The sequence below is a fragment of the Seriola dumerili genome, unplaced genomic scaffold (assembly GCF_002260705.1).
Source record: "Seriola dumerili isolate Sdu_G_001 unplaced genomic scaffold, Sdu_1.0 BDQW01000056.1, whole genome shotgun sequence".
NCBI lineage: Eukaryota > Metazoa > Chordata > Actinopteri > Carangiformes > Carangidae > Seriola > Seriola dumerili.
In genome coordinates, this window is record NW_019174311.1 from 3952964 (window position 1) to 3974341 (window position 21378).

At 40.8% G+C, this 21378-nt stretch overlaps 1 protein-coding gene across 4 annotated transcripts in view; it reads right to left on the bottom strand.

Moving 5' to 3' along the window:
• Positions 1-695: 695 nt before the first annotated feature.
• clstn1 (calsyntenin 1) overlaps positions 696-21378 on the bottom strand; it is a 37475-nt gene continuing 16792 nt past the window's right edge. The window contains exons 3-19 of one of the 4 annotated variants that reach the window (XM_022741621.1): positions 19280-19309; positions 17514-17709; positions 14805-15013; positions 13893-14042; positions 13424-13609; positions 13074-13322; positions 10638-10759; positions 10352-10514; positions 9921-9971; positions 8594-8751; positions 8084-8232; positions 7160-7404; positions 5502-5672; positions 5021-5166; positions 4757-4892; positions 3655-3839; positions 696-2155 (exon numbers count right to left, since the gene is read on the bottom strand). In XM_022741621.1, the coding sequence (XP_022597342.1) occupies positions 1961-2155; positions 3655-3839; positions 4757-4892; positions 5021-5166; positions 5502-5672; positions 7160-7404; positions 8084-8232; positions 8594-8751; positions 9921-9971; positions 10352-10514; positions 10638-10759; positions 13074-13322; positions 13424-13609; positions 13893-14042; positions 14805-15013; positions 17514-17709; positions 19280-19309 (2741 nt within the window). In that variant the 3' untranslated portion in view covers positions 696-1960. The remainder of the gene's footprint in view (positions 2156-3654; positions 3840-4756; positions 4893-5020; positions 5167-5501; positions 5673-7159; positions 7405-8083; positions 8233-8593; positions 8752-9920; positions 9972-10351; positions 10515-10637; positions 10760-13073; positions 13323-13423; positions 13610-13892; positions 14043-14804; positions 15014-17513; positions 17710-19279; positions 19310-21378) is intronic. The other 3 variants (XM_022741622.1, XM_022741623.1, XM_022741624.1) reach the window with 3 other exon arrangements.

Genomic DNA, 21378 nt, shown 5'->3' on the forward strand with positions numbered 1-21378 from the left:
ATGCCCCAAATCTGATCTGATTTAATTAATGCAGGTTTGGGAAATTTAGACATTTTGCTTGGTACCCAAAAAACATGAGACAAACACTAGTTACAACAATGTCTGAGAGGAGATAGAGGTTGGACACATTTTCCCAATCAATTGTATAAGCTTTATACTAATACCAGAAGGAAAATAAGTTTACCAAATGTAAACAAATATCTTAGAACAACTCTACAGTACAGTTCCATGTACAATAAAATCTAGTGGTCTACTGCAAAAAAATATCTCATTTTAGATTCAAACGAGAAGAAGATGGTTCATTTTTAATGCATTTTCCTATTGTAAACTATGCAGTCATGCCCTCAATTGTAATCCCATAAACTACAATAAAGACAATGCTTATTTTGCAATAAGAAACCATTTTAAAAATGCATCTAATATATGTATTATTATTATTATTATTATTATTTCAGGTTAAATAGCCGTGCCATAGAAAATAAAGTTGCAACAGAGCAATCCTGAAAAGTACTTTCATTTAATTTTTCTCCCCAAAAACAATGCCAGCTACTTCATTATTGAACCAGACTCCACTAAAGCTCTGTCATAAATCTGCTCCTTCAGTAGTTTGAAAGGTTTTATTCCCTCGCCTTACCTCCTCTTGTCAGCACAGAGGACTGGGATACGAGGGCCGAAAGACTTTCTTTTTTTTTTTCTTTTTTTTTTTTTAAAGCTGCTGAGGAAATCTCTCTACTTGTCCAAATACACTGGCAGAAATGTTACTACTCATATTTCAAGATTAACAGCACTACAGAACCTGCTGGTCTGGTGTTTGTACCGCTCCACACAAAATGAAATGTCGATTTGTACATTAGCATTTCTCTGAGCATGATTACTCTGAACAAAAAGAAAATCCCATCTGTACAACAGTGAGATCTACTGGGAATGAAATACACGTGACGCCTGGAGCAGAGCATTGCCACCTGTGCAAGCAAAGCAAAGCATGTATGAAGCTGAAACTGTCAACCAGTCCTGCCTACGAGAAAGAAAAAGACATGATTTTTCTCTGCAAAAAAAAAAAAAAAAAAAAGACAAAACAGACACCACTTTGTCATGGAAACCTCCGCTGAACAGTCCTGGGTTTCTCATCGTGAAGCAGACATTTTTGTACAAGCATGATGGAACAGCTTTTTGCGGAAATTTTGCAACATGCTACAGCCTCTGTGACACAAATATTCTACATTACGTACTGCGTCGTTTTAGATTGAGTAGGCCTTCACTAACACATAGACTAATTACATGGTTTCTTTATATTTACAAAATCTTTAAAAAGCAATTTATTTCTCTACACATAGGACTTGTTAAATATCCTCATGCACTAAAAGAAAAAAAAATGCAGTCTACTTGTTAAAAGCATCATTTTGTTTCACTGTGGACTACAAGTCAAGAAAACTCAAGTCAAAGCTATATGTGAGTTTAGCGGCAAACAAATCTAAAAGCATTAAGCAAGAATATACATCAGGGAAAAAAAAATTATTCTCCATTTGAACTTCTTACGTCTGAGAGGAAACAAAAAGTGCAGGGTTGGCTTCCTCACACAGTTCAAAACAAATGTAGGCCAAGTTTTCCTGGGAATTAAAATATAATAAATAAAAAAATAAACAGTAAAAATCAGCAATCCGGTGATGACTACACTACACTGAGTACCACCACTAAGGTAACAACAGGAAAACCTTGACCATATATATGCTGAAGGGAATTCTTGTTTTTATTTTTTGTAGTTTTTTTTTTCTTTTCTTTTTTTTAACATCATGGCTCCTTAGACATGAACCTGTGGGAGGAGGGGGTGTGAAAAGTGACTATGAGGATCTGAGTAAGCGTGAGTTGGTGGTGTGTGCGTGTGTGTGTGTTTGTGTGTGTGAGAGAGCTTGTGTTGAGTGTAATGTGGGTTTCTGATGTGTGTCTGTGTGTGTGTGTTGTTTTAGTAGGTGAGGGTGGAGTCGTCCCACTCCAGCTGCTGCTGTCTGCTGGCCCCCTGCTGGTCCTCCGGCTCCCCGCCCTCCTCGTCTTCGCTGCTCTCTGACTCAGCGCTCGTGATGTCATCTTCCTCCTCTCCATCCTCGCTCTCCTCCTCCTCTTCCTCCTCCTCCTCACTGCTGTGCTGGTCCTCGTATGTCTGCATTAGAGACGGAGGGGGAGACGAGTTGTTTGTGGAGAGTCACTTTCAGAGACAAGTATTTATATTTGTAGTGATTTAAACTGCTCTTGTTTGAGTGTCTTGGCTTTTTCTCCATGTCATGATGGTATGATCTTGTCATGTTAATTATTCTACAAATGTCTGCTAAGTTAACGTGTCTGAACGAGTTGTAACTTGTGCCAAACATCGGGCCCAACCCATATTTTACAAAACATACGTCTTGTGGAAACACATTTACAAAACAAAAGAACAAAAAAACCATCAGTTACAACATTACTGCTTCAATAGGCTTTAAGTACTTGTTTAAGCTTTAAAATAACATCAACATAAATCCAGATGGACTATATAAAAGAACTGCTACAAGCCTGCAGTTTATCCTGATGAAATGTTTTTTCACTGGCCAATCTAATCTAAATGTGCCGTATGGGAACAGCCAACACATTTTTCTGCATTATCCATATTTACAAAATAAATAAATACATTTTTAATCTTACTAAACAAAGGATTGTGCAGTTCCCAGTAAAAATAGAATAGAATACAAAGCAGAATTCACTTCCTCCATCATCCAGACAGCACAATGAACAAATCTGATTTTCTTCTTTCAGCCTGACACATGATCCAGTTTCAACAGTAACTGGTAAAGTACTGGATCTCAGCTGGGCACATAAAGACCTTTGCTCTAGATAAATTATATATGAAATAATCCTCAGTACTATAATCCTCCCAATTTATCATCCCAATAAAGCGCGACTGTTTACAAAATTCAGCTTCAATACCTGGACATCATGTACCAACATGTCAGTCAACGGCACAGAACACACTCACCAAACTGGTTCGGATGATCGCAAAAGGACAAGAGAAACAAAAGATCTAACTCTGAATACAGCTTCAATGGATGCTCACGGATGTTCAAGAAAAAAAATATTGTATTTCACTACCGTTCATCATTTAATGTGGTTGAACAAACAAATCTACTCCTCACTCAGGGATGTGATGCGCTTTTCAAACTTGATTTGTGGTATGCCAGACATTAGCAGTTGTAAATACTGCAACAGTGTGACTCAAAGTAGTTCTTGTAATTTAAAAGATGTTAGTTAAGTAAAGAAGCTAGGTGCTGGGTCACTGTGATTCAAATTATAAATATTTATTTAATTATAAATCAGTTTCAAATGCACACAATTCAAAAAAAATAATTTCCATGAGACTAACTGGCTAAACAAAAATAATCCAAATATGATTCTTTTACTTCAATTGGCGAGGTGAAACTCCACAAATATCCACAACAATATCCCTCGCCCCATCCCCACAGAGCTGTCAATCACGGGAGCTCAGATAGAACTAGGGCACAGTCGCAACATCACCCAGAGAGCATTAGCAGGTGAAAAGCTGTCTGAGCTGCAACACCACCACATTTTGATGAGCAGTGAAATTCCGTCAGACAGCTTTCCACTGGTTAAAACACGCAGGTGTGTTTTTACCTCCATGGGGTTGACGGTGATGGTGAGAGCCGAGTCGTCCCAGTCCATTTCGTTCTCCTTGCCGTTCTCCTGGTCTCTCATGGTCCGCTGGTGTGCAGCTCGGATGCGGAACACGCCCAGGATGATCATGAACACCAGGAAGCTAACACACACCACAATGACAATGGTGGCAGCGCTGGGAACCACTGTGAGGAAAACAAACACAAAAGGACAGGTTAGATGTAAACTGGGCAAACATTCACACATAAAAACACTGTTACATCTTTATGTGGGGAGATGCAGCTTCCATGTCTGTCTGAGGGCATTTCCAGGGCTTCAGTGTCATGATGTGCCAGCGCCGATGTTATTGAGCTCTTAGTAAACTGAAGATAAATGCTTTCTGCAACTCTAGGTGTGTATGTCTTTCTTTAGATAGCTTTGCTCGTCTCCTGCCAACCTGCTCCACTTTGCCCCATATTAGCAGGAAAGAGCCGCTCCTGTGCGGCGGCAGGCTTACTGAGTCTGACAACCTAGAAGATTACTGAAGCCAGGAAATAAAAGGTCGTGCTCAGAGCACCACCCATACAGATGTCACACGCAGCACTAAAGTGTGGTCCCTAAACTTGTGTGAAAGAGCCAGTGTTTAATACGTGCCCTACTTCTGATTAATAGACTGTAATCCTTCTGCAGTAATGCTTGCCATATCAGAGGCCAAATATTTTTTCTACAGCACAATTAAGCAGATTACTGGTTTGATTATGTTTGGTATTACCTTTAACAGATACAGAAAATACTGCAAGTGGGGGAAGTTTTAAGTGGGCTGCTGTGAATTTAAACAGGATCAAACGATTCATGAAGTGATTGTTAAATATATTTCATGGTGCCAGAAATTGTAGTTTTTTTCGAACAATCTCTTCATGTGTAAGAACCAGTGTTACACCAGTTTGGTGGAACTGAAAGTCTTTGTTTTTGAGTCATTTCACATGATGACCAGATTAACAAAATTACCAGTTGTTGCTATTTTATCGTCTTGGTTTTTTTGATAAAAGAGACACAGAAAAAGAAACATTCTGTATTGTATTCGAAGCCTGACATTTCACGCCAGGCTTCTATTCTGCAGTACCTGAGGCCTGATGAGCGTTGACCAGGTTGTGACCGGACAGGTCCACAGAGGCATGATGGACGGGGTTAATGAAATTGGGCTGCACCATGGCATTGTTAGCATGCTCCACAGGACTGGCTGTGTGGATTACATTCACCTAAAGAGAATAAGAAACAAACACACATGTAAACTGTTTCAAACAAAGTTGAAGCTGAAGTCCTGTGAGGACGCTTTAGTAACATGAGGACGCGACTCGTAACGTCACTCACAAATGGTCGGTCATACCTCGACCTTGAAGTCATTGCTGATGTAGCGACCGTTGAGCTCAGAGCAGACCAACTTGAACTTCCTGTCAAAGAGAGCCTCGGTGTGCCAGTTCTTGTAACGGATCAGGTGCAGGACCTGCTCATAGTTGGCCATGGTGTTCACACCTAGAGCACAGAGAGAGGGGCTCGTGTCAATAAGATATTTCATCTGCAATCACCAGAAAATGTCTCCATGTGAGAGGAAAGCATAGTAATGTTGTGGAATACAACTGTGGGATTTTAGAAATGCATCCGTAAAATGGACTTCTACACTGACAGACAGACGTTTTGATTTGAGTGACCAACCTAAAATCACTGTGATTGACAGTTTGAATGCCCAAAATTTAAATGCCTAAATACACACATGCAGTATAGATGACTCATTTTTTTTGTGTGTGTGTCAGCATTCTTGAGATTACAAAGGATGTCCTTTCTATGTAAAGCTGCTCTGTGCTCTGTACCGGTGATGACGAGGCCCAGGTTAGAGGAGCTCATTTCCAGGCCACGCTGCTGCAGCTGGGACATGTCCACCTCCAGGCTCTCATGCTCGCCGTCCAGCTCGTCTCCCACCACGGTCACTTCACATGTGTCCAGGTTGTGCATGATCTCCTCTGACACCACTGTCTCTTGGACTGGATAAACAATTGAGAAAAATAATTACGATGATGATGATGAGTTGTAGGGCTCTACACGAATGTATGACTGTCCACTGTCGTGTGCAAGTTTGCGGTTAGCGTTCATGTAGCTCATGTTGTAAGTGTTAACAAACCAACCCAGAAAATTTATAAAAAGATGACAAAGTTCACACAGTTCTGTCTCAAGACTCAAAACTTTTCCTGTTCTTGTGAAATCACCAGTTGGCTGCACTTTACAAGTTACCAAGTTGTTCAATTATTAGTTAGAGCAGAGGGGGGGGGGGTAAGTCCTCTTATTTTAGAGATCAGTCAAGGAACACACTCTAAAAAAAAGGTTTGAGGGTTAGCAGTGGAGGATGAGGAATGGAAAAGAGACAGCATGAGTGAGCATGAGTGAGCATCCTGATCATGATCATTAGAGGCGCAGGACAAATGTTACAATCCAATCTGAGCTGCTCTAACTTCCATTCTCCATACTTCAAATACAAACAGGCTAAAAAACAAACAGCATAATAGTAGAGTGGCTCATTAACTGGACAAATTTAATTATTATTATTATCATTATCCCTAATGAGATGCTTGACACCTGAATTTTCCCTAGGGGATAAAAAAGTATATATCTATCTATATCTATCTAATACCTCATACACACTGACATATCTGTCCTTCATCATGAAATCCTTCAAGTTGACCACAGTGCTGTTAACAGCAAATATGTTCCATGTTTAGTGTTAAAAAGCAGCATCGTGTTACTGTGTCATCAGAAGTTTATCTTCTGTAAATCATCTCTTACTTTTAAGAACAGAGGTGTAAGACATCAGAAATACATAAACAAATGAAAGGTATTTTAATACTTCATTTTAATTTGACTATATTTTAATAGCCCAGCTGAGGCAGCCCGTCTTCTTCACTTTGCTTACGAAACAAATGAATATTTCATGCACATACACTTTGCACCTTTTGACTTCTATTAAGTGATTCTTAATCTACTGTGACATCTCATTTGCTGGTTGCATAAGTTGGAGCAGGTAATAGCAACAGATCTCTGTAAGCCCTTTTGTCCCATATGGCCTGCTGTTCACCACAGGACATCGTATCTCCCTGTATCTGTGTCAACCTCAGTGCACGTTTATTGTCTCTGCCTCTTCATATACAGGCCTAACAGATGGCGCGGCTGGTCAACTGACCCCTCCCATAAAGTAGTAAACAACTTATCTCTTTTCTCGCTCCCTCCCATTTGCTCTGTCTGTCCAATCCCTTCGTCCTCCAGACATAATCCCCTGCAGCTACTCTATGACCCACAGCTATCAACTCTACATTCACTGTGTTCAAAAGTAAGATCAAATATATGGCAGTGTTAAAGTGGAAAGTCAGCATGTATAATTCAGGGGATGAGCAGGTTATCAAGTGAACAATACAAACAATCCGCATTGCCTTTAACATTGCCAAGGGTTACTCAGGCATCCAGTGTGCCTTTCGCCTACCCGTGGGATCATCATCAGCTCCCTCTGCAGCTTCAGACTCGGCGTCAGCCTCCACTTCGCGGGTGATGGTGCTCACGATGCGGAGCTCGGGGAAGAGCGTCACGCCTTCCTGGCTCTCAAATTCGGCAGCGCTGCGGGCAAAGTGGTCGATGCCGCTCAGGCTGATCTTGGGTTCTTCAGGCTGCAGCACCATCACATAACCCTCAGCATCTGGCACCGTTACGCAGGACTCCTCATTGAAGCATCTGGGGGAAGATTTAAGTTTGAATACCTGGGCACCTCACTCTTTTATCCTTTTTCTTTTTTTCGATGAAGTTGCTGGTTCCTGCTTCCATAATCTCGTTACACATGTCCTGTTCAGGCAGGGCGATCAGCACCACCATCAGGAAAAGTTGACCTCACAGGTAGAAATTGTAGGTTGGAGAAAAGTTAGTCATTTGGTCTAGTTGCTCAGTCCACCCACTAACACTCAGTGATGATTCAGAACAAATATTAAACTGCAACACTCACTGGAGCTGATATTGGATTAGGCTCAACAAAAACCAGAGAGTCAGAATACAATTACATACATGTCATCTGTAAATGTGCTACTGTTTTGTTACTCACACCCACACTCTCTGAATACATCCAAGAGATTAAGAAAACAAAATACAGAATCATACAGCTCTTCTGTCTGTCATTCTTCAAAACCAAAACATCTCGTTTACTCTCTTTGTTATGGAAATCAGATAAAACTCTTGACCTCTATTTTACTTCAACAAACCATCCTTGGATTTGAAGGAAAAAGACGAACCCTCTCTGAATGTCTATTAGGCAGAAAGAAGCTGCCTCATGAAGGTTGGGCTGCTGCTGACTGACAGGTGAGGTGACACGACAGAGAAGATCATAACACGTGGTGAAGTATTTTCGGCTTCTGCTGCTTACTTGACGGTGGTGGAGATGCGAAGATGCCTGATGCCGGGAGTAGGGAATTGGCGGGAGTTCAAGTAGGAGATGTGCTGCATGACCTTGTCAAAGGCATCGATGTCGTCACCCTCCACAGTCAGAGAGGACTGGTTCGGGTTGAACTCCACCTGAGAGAAGGAAACAAGGTGACGGACTGTGTCATTTGAGGCAATATTGTCTCCTTAAGCTGGCAGGCTTTCATTTACACCCAAAAATGTATTAGTGTGTCGTCACGGTGATAGTAAATCATCAAGTCATGAATCCGAAGTGTGAAAACTTAATGTAAAAATACTATTTCGCTCAGAGCAGTGGATATGAACTCTGGGGTCAGGGTCCTCCAAATGATTCATTATTTTTGATTTTCTATTTGTGAAAGGAGTTGAGAGTAAACTTTGCTTCCCCTTGAAGGTCACGAGCCTAAAAGTTAGACCGTCTTCTTGAAAATACACTCAGACCCAGAGTGTTTCTAAAGCTATTTGCCTTTCTTACCTTGACAGCTGAGGCCACCTCCTCAGGCAGCTGCACGTCCAGGCCCTCCTTGCAGGTGTACAGACAGTCGATCACCTTCTTGTTCTCCAGTTTGCCGGAGCGGATCATCAGCCCCGCCAGGTTCCCCCGGAAAAACTGAGCCATTCGAGCGTTTCCTCCTGGATACGTCAGGATCGAGATGCGGAGAAGAAAACAGTAACAACACACATAAAAAGCAGTTACTGAAGTGTACATTCCACAGACGTCACCTTTTCTGGGCTGGCGATTCAAGCATGCCCTCTCAATGTGCAAAGCTGGTGTGAATGGCGTTCATGCAAGTTAGTATGTGTGCCCTTACATGGCCCGGGGCCAAGAGAGCGAGACAGAAGAATCATGGATGAGCTCATACAAGCCGTAGACACATGCAACATCTGCATTAACAGGGTGAGCTGCTGCCTTACTGTGGAAAAAATGGTATCAACAGAAAAAAAAGGAAACTCAAAGAAGGGATTATCTTAGATAGTGATGGAATTAATCCTCTTTAGTCACCTTGTGTTATAGTGGAACCATTCCTGAGGTATGCAAAATACACAAAAATGATCTGAAATTTGGAGCCTTGAAATTTCATTATAACCGAGTGTTTGAATATTCTTGTGAGGTGCATGCCCTGTTGAATCAGAGGTGAAACAATTGCATCGTGTCTTCCTGCTAAACCATAATGAGCATAAATCTGCACCACTGCAGAGTCAGAAACAAACCTGGTCTTCCACATCTCAAGGTCACACAGAGTGTGTGTGTGTGTGTGTGTGTGTGTGTGTGTGTGTGCGTGCGTATATATATATATATATATATATATATGTGTGTGTGTGTGTGTGTGTGTGTGTGTGTGTGTGTGTGTGTGTGCTGCTGTAGCTGTGTTATCTGATACAGAGAAGCTACTGCTTCTGACCCCAAGGTCATGCTCTGAAAGAAGAGCCTTTACATCCAAAATGCTGCAGCCAGGTCAGAGTTTTGTGTTCATTATATTATCTATTTCTGTTCTGCTTCTGTATCAGGTTGTTGTGAAAAACAGCTTCCTGGCCGCTGCAGTGAGCAGAGCGTATAAATGGAGGATGAAGAAAATGCAAAAAAACAAATAAACAAAAAATAAAAACATGATCAGGCAGCATAAAAATCACACCTGTGTCATTCATTCTGTATCATGCCGCAGTTATGAAAAAAGAAATCTTTCTGCATCTAGAATGTATAAGAATCATTCTAGTCTTAATGGTATGAGGATGCAGTTAGCGTGGTGGGACATTGTGGACACATGGACATATCTGAGGAGTAAGGGAAAGACTTGAGCAACCTGAGGTGGGCTCAGAGACTGTCTCAGTGTCATTGTCATGTCCTGAGTTGTCTGTAAAGGACAGAAACAAGAGAGCAGGGAGAGACAGGGAGGAAGATTGAGGATCTGCAGGAGAGATTCAAATGCTACATACAAGGTCATGGTGCATTATTTGAGAATCTAAGAGAGTTAATACTGTCTGACAATAAAATAACATGCACGCTATATTTTACACAAGCTCTGATCAAAGGGAATAATAGATCACCAGGCAGCATTACAGTACCTTTTACTAGTTAACAAAAAAGTCAAATGTTACAGAGGGGTTCACGTTTTTCCTTACGATGTATCGCGCTTCTGACTTATTCGGAAATTAATACTTTCTGTCAAACAAGAGAATTATGACTCATTTCATTTCGCAGCATTCCCCAGAAAACATTTCTTTAAGAGTTTACCTTGCCAGCAAGCACCAATAGTGAGCTGAGCTTCAATCTTGGAGGGGTGGAGTGGGTAGTCCTCTGTAACCAGGAAGGGCTCAAAGGTCGTCCCGTCCACAAACAAAGACACGGTGGGGAACTCCACATTCAGCACATAGTGATGCCATTCTTTGTCGCACACCTAAGGACGACACAACAGAGGGAATGAAAAGCTGAAATCCAGACTGTGAAAGTTACACAGTACACTGTAACTCGCTGTTATCTTAAATATCATGTTGTTAGTTTGGTAGCAGAAGAGGCTGACCTGGTCGAGTTTCCAATGAAACTCGGCTGGTTTGTAGTTCTCGGCCTCTGACGGATCCTGACGGAGGAGAAGGATCAGTCTGCAGTTGTGGACGTAGAGCGAGTAGTGGTGTCTGTTCATCTCTGCAGAGGAGAGGATGAGAGAGGAGATCAGGATGTGAAAAATTATTTGGTGGATAGGTTGGGAAAATGTATAATCAAGGGCGCCAACACAAGAATGAAAAGAAACTTATTAGCATTTTTAACAGTCAGCTGCTGAATTTTTAGAGTCTGTAAGAAGCAAAAAAAGAAACTACCACACAGTAAGATAACAGGGAAAATTCTTAAATCTTATTTGAGCTATGGTATTCATTTTTTCATATTTACTACTAATCTCTTCCCAAAAGAGCTCAGTAAATTACATGTAAGCTCTGTAAGTTGCAATTTCATCACTATGTATTTGATGATTAAAAAACAATAATCCCATTTTAAATGTGTAACTACTGGGATTTGTCAACAGCTAATGACAATTATGCCAATTCTTGCTCTTATGATTTACAGCATGCCTTAACAGGCTCTCAAAGGCAGAGAAGATGAAACCAGTTCCACAACCAACTCCTTTTACCATATGTATTGCTCTCTAACCTGGAAATGCAACTGTAACTTGTTTTCTTGGAGGAAGTCATCAAAAACAACACCGTTCAAAATATAAACTTTGTACCAAACAGGACTAGTCTATTACAAACATTTTCTGACAAAAACTGTCATCAACATCAGGTTGTAGGTCTAGATAATTTAAATTGACTGTGAAGCTCATTCCTTATCAGACCTCAGAGGCTGCGTCTTAAAAAACATCTACGCACTGAGTGAAAGTAAAAACATTGCTAAAGCATAATTAACCAAGTCTAGTATGAGACGTTTAATCAATTACTGAACTAACATGTCAATACAATTTATCATTTTGAAAAATGTATTAATAGTTTTCATTCATTTTCATTAAAAACAAACCACTTGCTGCTTCACAAATATTAAGATTTGTCTGTTTGCTTTTTTCATAACGGCGGTCTCATAGTTGGATAGTGGCGGTCAGACTAATTAAGAAGCATCCTGGTGAATTGTGATGTGCATTTCACTGAACTAACAGATTCATTTGAGTGAAGATGATTTTTTCTCCCCAAAATGTTGAGCCAAGCTTCACAGTTTTAGTGTTTAAAATGTATTTTCATTATTAAGAACCAAATACTAAAATGTAGAAGAAATGAACAGAACGTGACACGTTCATGGTTCTGTGAAGCATACGCTGTGTTGAATGGAGGTCATGAATGGTGCTGAGATCATGGGTATGGGAGCTTCCTGTCCTGGACGCAGCCATTCTGATGTAATCCTTCTTATATAAGCAGGCGGACAGAAGCTGATGAACTGCGCCTCCCCCCTCACTGGCCACGGCACCGACTTTACAGTCAATAAGATGAAGGAGCTTGTGACCACACGCAAAATTTACAACGAGTGACAAAAAAGGAAAGGTCAACCAGCGCTCGGCAGAGGTGATATATTAAAAGTGTGTTTGAAGCGTGTTAGCCAGCCAGCTGAGCACTAACACTGATTATAGCCTGGAGTTACAATGTTTTTTTATTAGATATAGAGAGAGCATATTTTCAGACACCATATGTGCAGCGATCATGAGAATTAAATAAACCCCTCACTAGACACTAGAAACCAGATGCATAAAACTCAGTGTAGATTCATGACTAAAACTACAATACATATGTATTGTTTTCATCAGAATTATAAAGCCGTTCCACTTTATAAATCTCACTTACTGAGAAATTGGACACATGTGCACGAGCCTCATTTCCCCTCCCACAATTATCCATAAATTGATGAAGCCACTCCCTTAAGCAATCAGTTTGCATGAGAAAAAAAACCAAGTCTGCACCGCAAGTGATCAGAAATGGTACAGAAAGAAAGCCCAGAAAGAAGCGCAATTTCGCCAATTGTGAAACCGAGGCTCTTACAACGGGAGTCAAAGTTTACTTTAGTACAATCACGCTAATGTAAAGTCCTGTTTTTGTCTGAACTTCATTTATTGAGATGAGAGAATCTTAATGTGTGTGTGCACACATCATTAATGCATACTGCTGAAATCTTCAGATAATAGATTGCCTGTCTGGTCCATACAATACTTGGTATTGCATGGTAGGTGTTTTATGTATTTTTTCGGAAGTCTGACTGTTGAAACAAAATGTAGATTCACAAAGACGTGAACTGTCCATCCCTTTTATTTAGTAGTCTTTACAAATATTACTGATGTAAACAAACTTTATTCGCAATAGTCTTAGTATTAGAATGGAGTTAGTTAGTTACAGTTGACTACCTGTAAACTAAACTGAACTTAGACGACAATCAAACAAAGTCAAACTGGACCTCTGACACAGTCCAGTTGTTGCTTAAATGTTACCTGTTTTGTCAGAGTTGCAGAGGATGGTCTCCTTCTCATGGGCCCCAGGGCCATGTCTCATCCAGACAGAGATGGTGAAGGGCTCCTTCAGGCTGGTGCTCACCATGCCGTCAGGGACTTTGATGGCCTGGGTGCCATTGAACTCAAACACCTGGTCACTGTCGTGTCCGTTGTCAGTGGGCAGCCCGACCGTCCAGTTGGCGGAGCTGCTGGGTGCAGGAAGGAGCTCCACAGTGCCGGAACTGGCTCCTAAAAAAAAAATAAAATCCAAGAAGACAGAGCAGACAGGACTTAGAAGAATTCTGATTCTACTGCTGACAATAACTATGTCCAGTGGAGCAGTTCCTTACCGCAAAGCTTGTGCAGCGACTTCTCAGAGTAAGTATCACGGTCACAGCCCTTCCCAATATGGTTGGTCTCCAATTCAATACTGGCTCGGATGGAGGTGATTGGCTCATCACAGGTCTCCAAGTGCATGCTGGGGAAAAGGGCCAGGCTACCTGTGCCAGGCTCGTATTCAATCCTCTTACTGAAGCCTGAAGGAGGAAGAGAGAAGGGAGAGAGTGAAAAGATGTCCTTCAGCCCAGACAACAGATGAGCAGTCAGTACAGGGGCTGTTAATGGTAATTACTCATTAAGAAGTACTTCAGTTCTTTCAAACCATAGAAAAGGCCCTCTGGCTTAAAGGAGTTAAATAACCTTTGTGACAATGGCAGCCTGTGTGGACTCTTCGTCGGTGGATTTCTTTTGTTCAAAACAGAGACACACCTCACCAGTGATGGTTGGGGAGCTACAGTGAGTGGAGGAGGGCTTTGATACCTTGCCAGCTGGGTTTGCAGGTGGGTTTAACGCTGATCTTGACCAGCACGTCCTCAGAGGCACGGTTCTTTCCACAGTCGTAGGCGGTCACAGTCAGCTTATACATGCGTTCTTTGCCATAGCTCAGTTTCTCTGTGTTCTTGATGAAGCCTGAGCGAGGCAGGAACAAAATGAGAGTTTAAGTGACTGGGCCGCTCGTTGTATTACTTCAAAGCTGCAGATGTGCAAGAAACTTTAGTGAAACAAAAACGAGTCAGACAACTGGTAGAAAAACCAAAAGAGACTGTGTTTTACATGAAACAGCCAAATAGAAATCTTCACACAAAAAGCCCAAAAGTGATTCACCATCACTGAACTAAAAGCATAATATTCTGACTTGCATCTCTTTCATTGACATGCTATACTGAGAGTTCATTACCAAGCGAACGCGTTTACAGAATCTGATTAGTATTCAAGTTATTAAAAGAAAATTATCTGCAGAATCTGCTTCACTAAGATCAGATACCGTCTCAGGTTTTTTTTTTTTTTATTTCCACCTCAAACACTTATTATCTGTCACAGTTGAACACTGTCACCAACATTATGTATCTTCACACTGATTGTTCTCCTCACATTATCACATGTTCCTATTTCCTTTTTGTAAGAGCCAGCGTCATATCAGCTCAGCCTGGATATCTAATGTCTTTCTTCACTGGATCTTTAATTTTGTTGACTGACAAACCTGGGTGACATTTGAAGGAGACTGTCGCTGTCTCACAAGCCAACAAGCTGCAGTGAATTTTAAATGACAGTCTGGTGGCATCATTGTTTACACAGATCAATAGACAATCTGATGTGTGTCAATAAAATCATGGTTCTTAAAGACACGCGCTGCAGCTTTTTCCAACAAGGCTGCTGCGCGAACGTCCTTACCATCTTTGTCGATGGTGAAGGGCACATCAGGGGTGACGATCTCATAGTTGCAGATTTGGCTAAACTGGAACGAGCAGTCGGCGTCCACGGCCTCGACCTTCAGGATGCTGTCGTACTTCTTTCCCTCAATGACGGTGGCTTTGTAGGACTTCTCCTTGAACACTGGTGAATACTCGTTGATGTCGTTCACTTGGATGTGGACAGTGGCCCTGAGAGGGACAAATTCAAGTTAGGACACAGTCAACTGGGGATGTTCAAAGACATACAACCAAAGCAAAATATTCTATTGTCACACTCCATGATGATTTAGAGATGATACAGTGGGGAAAAAAAAATCGATTAACAAGATCGTTTCTATGATGATCCCTGTTGGATGGATGAGTACAGCGGCTTTCATACCTGTAGACTGTTTCAGTTGGTCCATTTCATGTTCAACGTAAGAGTAAAATCATATGGACTGACGGGAAACTTACTGATCTGGTTGCAAGTCATGCTGCTCACAAAGAAATAATTGATTTCGAGCATTCATAGTGCAGACCACAACTGGACCTTATATGTCATAAATAATGATAGACACGTAGAAACAGGATGAAAAAGAAGTGCGTCGTACTGTGAAATCAAGGGGAATAGCTGTTTGATGTCGGTCTTTAATTGTAATGTCTTTTGTTGTTATTGTATTTATCTGATATTAGCAACAGATACAAAGGGAATTTCCAAAAAGATAATAAATAAAACTAGCTCCTTTCATTCATGTTACCATGGTTACCAATTGATTTTGGATAATTATACGGTTCGCTCTGAACAGTTCCCACAATCAGCAGATCAATTTAATAGTAATAGAGGCTGAGTTTATAGTAAAAAAAAAGAAAAGAAATCACATCACACATCTGCATATATTCACACAATTTGGTTTCACATCACAAACCAAACAGGCAAATGCACCAGATTTCATATGAACCGTACCAAATGAATTAGGTGTGAAAGTTCCTTGAATTATTGAAAAGGCAAGTTTTTGTTTTATGTTTCCAATCAATATTTATTCCATTGTCATTTGCTTTGAAGCAAGACTTTTTAAAGATTGTTTCAACTACAGTGAACTAAAAGAATCTGGTTAAGACAGAGGGAAACTCAGGGTTCAGATCAGGTACAGGGACTTAGTATACAGACCCAAATTTTTTCATATCGTATGGTAAAATTAAAAACATTTAAAATTTTCCTGCTCAATCTACACTCAACACAGAATTTTAGAAATGGAAAGGAAAAACTGAAATATCACATTGACATAAGTGTTCAGACACTTTGCTATGGCACTTGAAATTTAGCTCAGGTGCCTCCCATTTCTCTTGATCATCTTTGAGATGTTTCTACACCTTGTTTGGAGTCCACCTGTGGTAAAGTCATTGATTGGACACCATTTGGAAAATAAATTTTGGGAAAAAAACCAAGCAATAACGTGATGCTAAGAATTGGCTGTCATTTTCAAACTTTCTCCCAGCTCCAGGTAGAGTCCTGGTTGTTCCAAACTTCTTTATGGAGGCCACTGTGCTCTTGGGAACCTTCAGTGCAGCAAAAATGTTTTTTGCGGCCTTCCTCAGACCTGTGCCTTGACACAAACCTGTCTCTGAGCTCTGCAGGCAGTTCCTTCACCTTGTGGCTTGGTTATTGCTCTGATATGCATTATCATCTGTGAGACCTTATACAGACAGGAGTGTCCCTTTCCAAATGATGTCAAATCAATGACTTTACAACAGGTGGACTCAAATCAAGGTGAAGAAACATCTCAAAGATGATCAACAGAAATGGGACGAACCTGAGCTAAATATCAACTGACAAGCAAAGTGTCTGAATACTTATGTCAATGTGATATTTCAGTTTTTCTTTTTTAATAAATTAGCAACTCATACACAAATGTAATATATGACAATATATGTCCCGATATCAAGAGTCATGTTGCCATATATGTCACTTTTTATCGCATATGTAAATCCTCTGGATAGATGAAGATATGCATTAATGATATTTATTTCATTTATTAAAACATCCATTATCTATACTGCTTATCCTTATAGGGTCGGGGGGCTGGAGCCGATGCCAGCTGACATTGGGCAAGGGCGGGGTACACACAGGTCTATCACAGGGCCGACATACAGAGACGCACAACCACTCACACTCACACCTATGGGCACTTTAGAGTCGCCAATTAACCTAATGTGCATGTCTTTGGACTACTGAAGGAAGCCGAAGTACCCGGAGAGAACACACGCAGACACAGGGACACCATGCAAACTCCACATTGAAAGGGGCATGTGCTAAACACTGAAACACCATGCCGCCCCTTATTAAAACATACATAAAAAAAAAAAAATATATATATATATGTGTGTGTGTGTGTATGTTTTTCTAATTAAATTTAAACATGTCTATCTTCACATTCTCAGACTTTTGGACCCTTCCGTTTAGAATATCAAAATATATTGACAGGCTTTAGGATAAATGTGTTTATGTAACATATGTGTACAATATAGTGATATATAAACATACACATTTGTATGGGCAAGATATATGTCAATATATGACAACTGTCCCAACTTCTAGCAGGTTTCATATATAATTATGTGCTTTTATTTTATATGTACATATATGTCATATACAGAAATGTAATATATGTATATATATTACATTTGTGTATGGGAACAGAGGTTGACTCACTTGTGGGATTTCTTCATGTTGGCGCCATCAGGACCCTCGCCACAGTCATAAGCTTGGATGGTGAAGGTGTGCTCCTTCTGTAACTCACAGTCCAGCTTGTCCTTGGCCCGGATGACCCCCTCGCCAGTGGACTTGTCCAGGACCACTGCCTCGAAGGGGACATTCTGCCCATGGATCCTGAAGCCGCAAATCTCACCTGAACACGTCAAGAGTCAATAGAGAGTTTGCTCAGAATAACTGAGGACAGGTGTGAAACTTTATTGTTCAAAAGGAACAATTATGTACAAGCAAAGAAACCATGAATTCACGCAAAAGAAAGAAAAAAAAAAGATCAGCCACAGTTTTTGGGAGCCAGGGAGTTGTAGATTGGGGTGGGTGGTGTCTGTGGAGGAAGCCCAAAAGCACTGTCATATGGGTGAGTAGTTTGGGGGAGGGGGGTTGGGAGAGGGTGTGGGACATTTAATATCAGTAGACGAGTGTCTTTTCCAAGCCACTTGAAAACATTGCATCCAGTCATGCAGGCAGAAACCGAAAAGATGTGGACAGGCATTTCACAGGAGTACTTAAGATACTATAAATCAAAGTCATGAAACCAAGACCAAAACATAAGTACACAGAGAACAATATCTGAAGTGAAGATCATTTATCTCTGTAATGAATAATACAACTTATCTTACGAGAGAAAAAAATGATCAAATAAAAGAAATAAAAGCAAAATTTAAATTCTTTGCAATAGAGAGCACTGTGATAACGGGATCCAGCACCAATACAGCAAAACCCCAAAAGGTCTGTGAAAGAAAAAAAAATCTCAGACAACACCTAAAATATGATAAGTATATTTTTTTTTCATAATTAAAGGAAGTCTTCCTGTGTAATTTTGCCTCTCACCCAAAGCTACTGCAAAATGAATCCAAATAAAATCATAAAATCATAGAAAACTAAACTGGTACAATAACAGTATTCAAACAAAAAGTACTGGATGAGAACTGGGGTTAGAAATATCAACTTGCTTGACATCCACATCAAATGACAACTGCAGCCATGCTAATGGTAGAGATTAGTGGTGGAGAATTAACTCAAGAGATCCACTGAGGCAAAGATGCAACAACAGAAACTTTGCAGCAGAGAGAGTTTGCATTAGTTAACAATCTCAGCAGCTTTCATTTGAAGATTTAAATGTCAGAAAAATCCACAGGAGTCACTCTACCTGCACAGATCCGATGGGTCACAGAGAGGCACAACGAACATGGTTGGTGCCTTTGAGAAGATCACAGTTTCAGAACTAATAATTTCATTGTCAATTTCTGCTCCAATTGCCAAGAGTGTTGAGAGGTTATGCAATCGTCTTATGCGTCCTTTTAGATTTTACATTTTTATGAAATTATCTTAAATTTGGATTTTCCTTCCATCGTCTTTAACTGAAAGGATTGGATGGACAAAATGGCGACAAAGTGACTGAGAGCTCCTGTTTTAAGCAGCTTTCTGTCTCCTGGTGACAGCTGAAAAACTGTTAGGGTCTGCAAACTGCAATGGATGTCTCATGCACAGATATTTCTAAGTACAGTCAGCCCCACATCACACTTTTCATCCAGCTGTTGGAACTCCAAAAATATTCAGGGTGAGAAAAACGTAAAGTTGAGAAAACCAAATGGGGAGATTACAGAGCATGGCGGGAGTTTCTGTGTAAACGTGTGGATGCTGTTTTTTGCGTTAGTGGGTTAATAGTAACAACTAAGCACAAGGCAGAAGAAAGAGCCCAAGATCACCTTCTTCAGTGAGGGTCACCTCAAAACTCTCTACAAGGAAGGGAGAGAAGATAAATCCAGATCAGTTAAAAGAAGAGTTAGAAGATCAGAGAAAACACAGGGAGGACAGGAAGGAAACATACTCTTGCTATAAGCTTACAGAACCTTTCACCTTCTGCCATTTGAAAGAAAGGAAGGATTAAAACATGTATGAAAAGATGGCTGTCTCAGAGTCTTTGAAGTTTTATTAACCAAATCCTTTTAGAGGAAATGACTAGTGAAAAAGTCAAAGAACATCCAATTACAACAAATAGAAATTTCCCTTTTTAATACCTTTAACAAGTTCATCTTACATCTGAAAATATCACACTTCTGCTTTCTGGAAACTACTTGATATGTGGATAAAATCACTCTGTTTGATAAGAATTTAAAATACATACTTCAAGATGAGAAAAAGAAATCTTGGGAGCACAAGTGAATAAAATGGTGAATGAAATCCTTTTCTGCTTGGTTGTTTGTTTTAAAGCCCTGTCAGGGCCTCCAGTGGGACGGACCTGGTCATTTTGTTTTCACCTACTAAACAATTAGAAATGGATTTCACATTAGGGGCTGCTCTCGAGGGCCAGTAATGCTGTGGGAGTTGTGGGCCTCCGAGTTCACTATGACCAGCTCTAATGACCAGCTCACACCAGGGCTTTAGGAATTCCTCAGCTTTTCACTGGTCACACAGGCGTCTCAGCTCAGGCTATGTCCACACTACTACTACATTTCCGTTTAAAAACGCATCTGTTTTGCTTTGTTTTCGCCTCTTGGAAACCATGACGTAGACACCCACGGTCACTCCGTGATTGGGTCTCATCAGCCTCGACCAACAGTGATGAATTCTACATGATAATGAAATACAGGTGTTACTGACCTTGTTAAATTCTGCATTTTAACACTGCAGCTGTCTTTGCTGTTCCTCGTTCTTAGTATTTTTTGCAACTAATCAACAATCTACTTCCTGTTTACTCTGTCAACCATGTACGTGATTGCTAAGGTATGTATGTGTTTTCAGGTGTGGTAGTCTGGAGGGAGATCGTTTCTGATACAGAGCTCGTCTGGACAGCGATCCTTTTCAAATGATAACACAGTAGTGTGGACGTACCCTCAGATCGAGTCGGCCAACACCGTACATATTGGTTTTACAGTCTTGACCTGTAGTGGACCTGCAGAATATTCACACCCAATGCTGCACATTCAGTGGCATCTTATGCTATTTGCAGGAAAGGTGTTCCAGGAACAAGGGTATCTCTTTCTCTCACCTGGTCTATTATTCATCTATGAATCAAATAACCCAGATCTGCTGTGTAAATCCTTCTGCTTTGTGCTCGTCTCCTGGTTTAGAGCAGTCATCTATGAACACTGAGCTCATTTTCAAGTTTGCAAGGGCTTTGGGTTTCAACTATTTTAGCTCCAATTACCCTGACTGAACTCACATGCACAAAACACACAGAAAGACACACTTAAAGCCACTCTCACAGTATATCACCCTTATATTCACAGGCAAATACAGTGGCTCCTAGTTTATGCTAAGCATTCACCTACTCACACTGATCTGACTTAAGAGCTCATGATTGGGCTTTTGGATGGCCTGTGGGTCAGCTTTACAGTGAACCCTGCTTGTTAGCACAGATGGACCAACTAGAAGGAGGCTGGCACGGCAGGACTGGTCACCCCTGCTGCCACGTGAGGCCAGATTGCTTGCTCTGTCTCCTGAGAGCTAGTTCGCAGGGACACATAGTCCATTCGCTCATCAAAAAGGGAGCCCCCATTGAAAGAAGAGGGAGAACCAAGCTCTGCATTCAATGCTAATTTACTATGAAAGGACACAAACATCATGCAGAGAATGGGGATCTTATTGAAGTCCCTGCCCTTCAGAAACGATGGGCCTCTTGCTGAAGTTGTCCAGCTTAAAAGACTGTGTGCTGCTCAGGCTGAACTACCACATTTCGCACAACTTTGTGAAGAATATTACATTTGGCATCCCCTCTCACAGGCACGTGGATGTTTAAAGCCTCATTTGCTAAATCAGGAGAAGTAATCTGAGATAAAAATGGTCATATCAAGTGGAGTGAGTG